This window comes from Penaeus monodon, chromosome 23 (assembly GCF_015228065.2).
Source record: "Penaeus monodon isolate SGIC_2016 chromosome 23, NSTDA_Pmon_1, whole genome shotgun sequence".
Classification (NCBI taxonomy): Eukaryota; Metazoa; Arthropoda; class Malacostraca; order Decapoda; family Penaeidae; genus Penaeus; species Penaeus monodon.
In genome coordinates this window covers 40,261,608-40,262,778 of record NC_051408.1, presented here as the reverse complement: position 1 = coordinate 40,262,778, position 1,171 = coordinate 40,261,608, and the positions used below count along the sequence as shown (strand labels likewise).

Here is a 1,171-nt window from a genome sequence, read left to right as displayed (position 1 = left end):
TAGTGCTTAAACATACATTTACACACTACATTTTCGATTTTTTTTTTCTGATGGCCATTATCATTTATCATATACGATTAACATGCATGAAAAACGGTACAAAAAACTACAATGATGAAGCAGACAAGGTAACACAGGTAAAACCATAAAAGTCTTAAACAATATAGAATGATATATTGAAGGATACACATGTCGAAGTATCCCCTCCTATCTGAAGGCCTTAAAGAAAACGGAATACCGGGCGTGGCTTTCAGTTTATTTTTTACCTTTTTTTTTTGTTTAGTTTTAAACGCAATATTCTTCATCTGTTCAAGTACATTCACAAACGGTGAAATACTTTTTTTTTATGTATTCTTCCAAATATGGCTGACCAATTTGTCTTTCAGTTAGGCTCACGATAAATAATAAATCCAGGTGTCTCAGAAACACAATCTTGGCCATAGCACTCACTTGCAAACAAATAAATCCCCCAAATTAGAACATTTACACAATAACAAAATAAAAACCGGGAAAAAAATTGTTTACATATAATCTACTCCCTAAATAATTATGCTAGAAAGGACGAATGCACTCACAAGACCTCGATACTGTCCCATGGTCGCTGGGTGACTTGCTACTGTTGAATGGCCGAGTTGCTAACCTCGCAGTTGCTCCAGTTTTTGTATCAGTCCCTCCTGATTGTCCCTAATTGCCGCGTTTTCTTTATTCACCTAAAAGAAAACGGTATCAAGTTAGCCTTCTTAACTTCTATTTAACAATTTCCCGCCATTTATTTGATGCTGTTAACGATATGCCATAGCCTCTTCCTATCTTGCATATGATTATTTTGATAAGGGTATAAATCTTCGTGGATATTGAGGCAATTTAGCAACTCATGATCAGGGGCGAAGGGAATCCCGATCGAGATAAGGAGGCAGCGATCTTGGGCACAGCAAATCCTTTTTTTTTTTTCTTTTAGTAAAAATTATATTTCACAGCTCGTATAACTCAACAACTTTGTTATGTCTCGTATGGTAACTATCATTAATGTTTTTCTCACTACGTACACTCAATAATATCCAACTACTTGCATGTACAAGATTATTCAGAATACTTCAGAATCATTCAGAATTCTTAGGGATTCCTCTACGTAAAATCTGCCCTTAGGCTGAGCTGGTTTTCCGAAAGCAAC

At 35.7% G+C, this 1,171-nt stretch overlaps 1 protein-coding gene across 1 annotated transcript in view; it reads right to left on the bottom strand.

The window, feature by feature from the left end:
- LOC119588429 overlaps positions 1-651 on the bottom strand; it is a gene marked incomplete at its 3' end in the record, with an annotated part of 3,306 nt that extends 2,655 nt beyond the window's left edge. Inside the window, 1 exon segment of the mRNA XM_037937101.1 lies at positions 576-651. Within this exon segment, the coding sequence (XP_037793029.1) occupies positions 576-596 (21 nt within the window).
- Between the last annotated feature and the right edge of the window lie 520 nt (positions 652-1,171).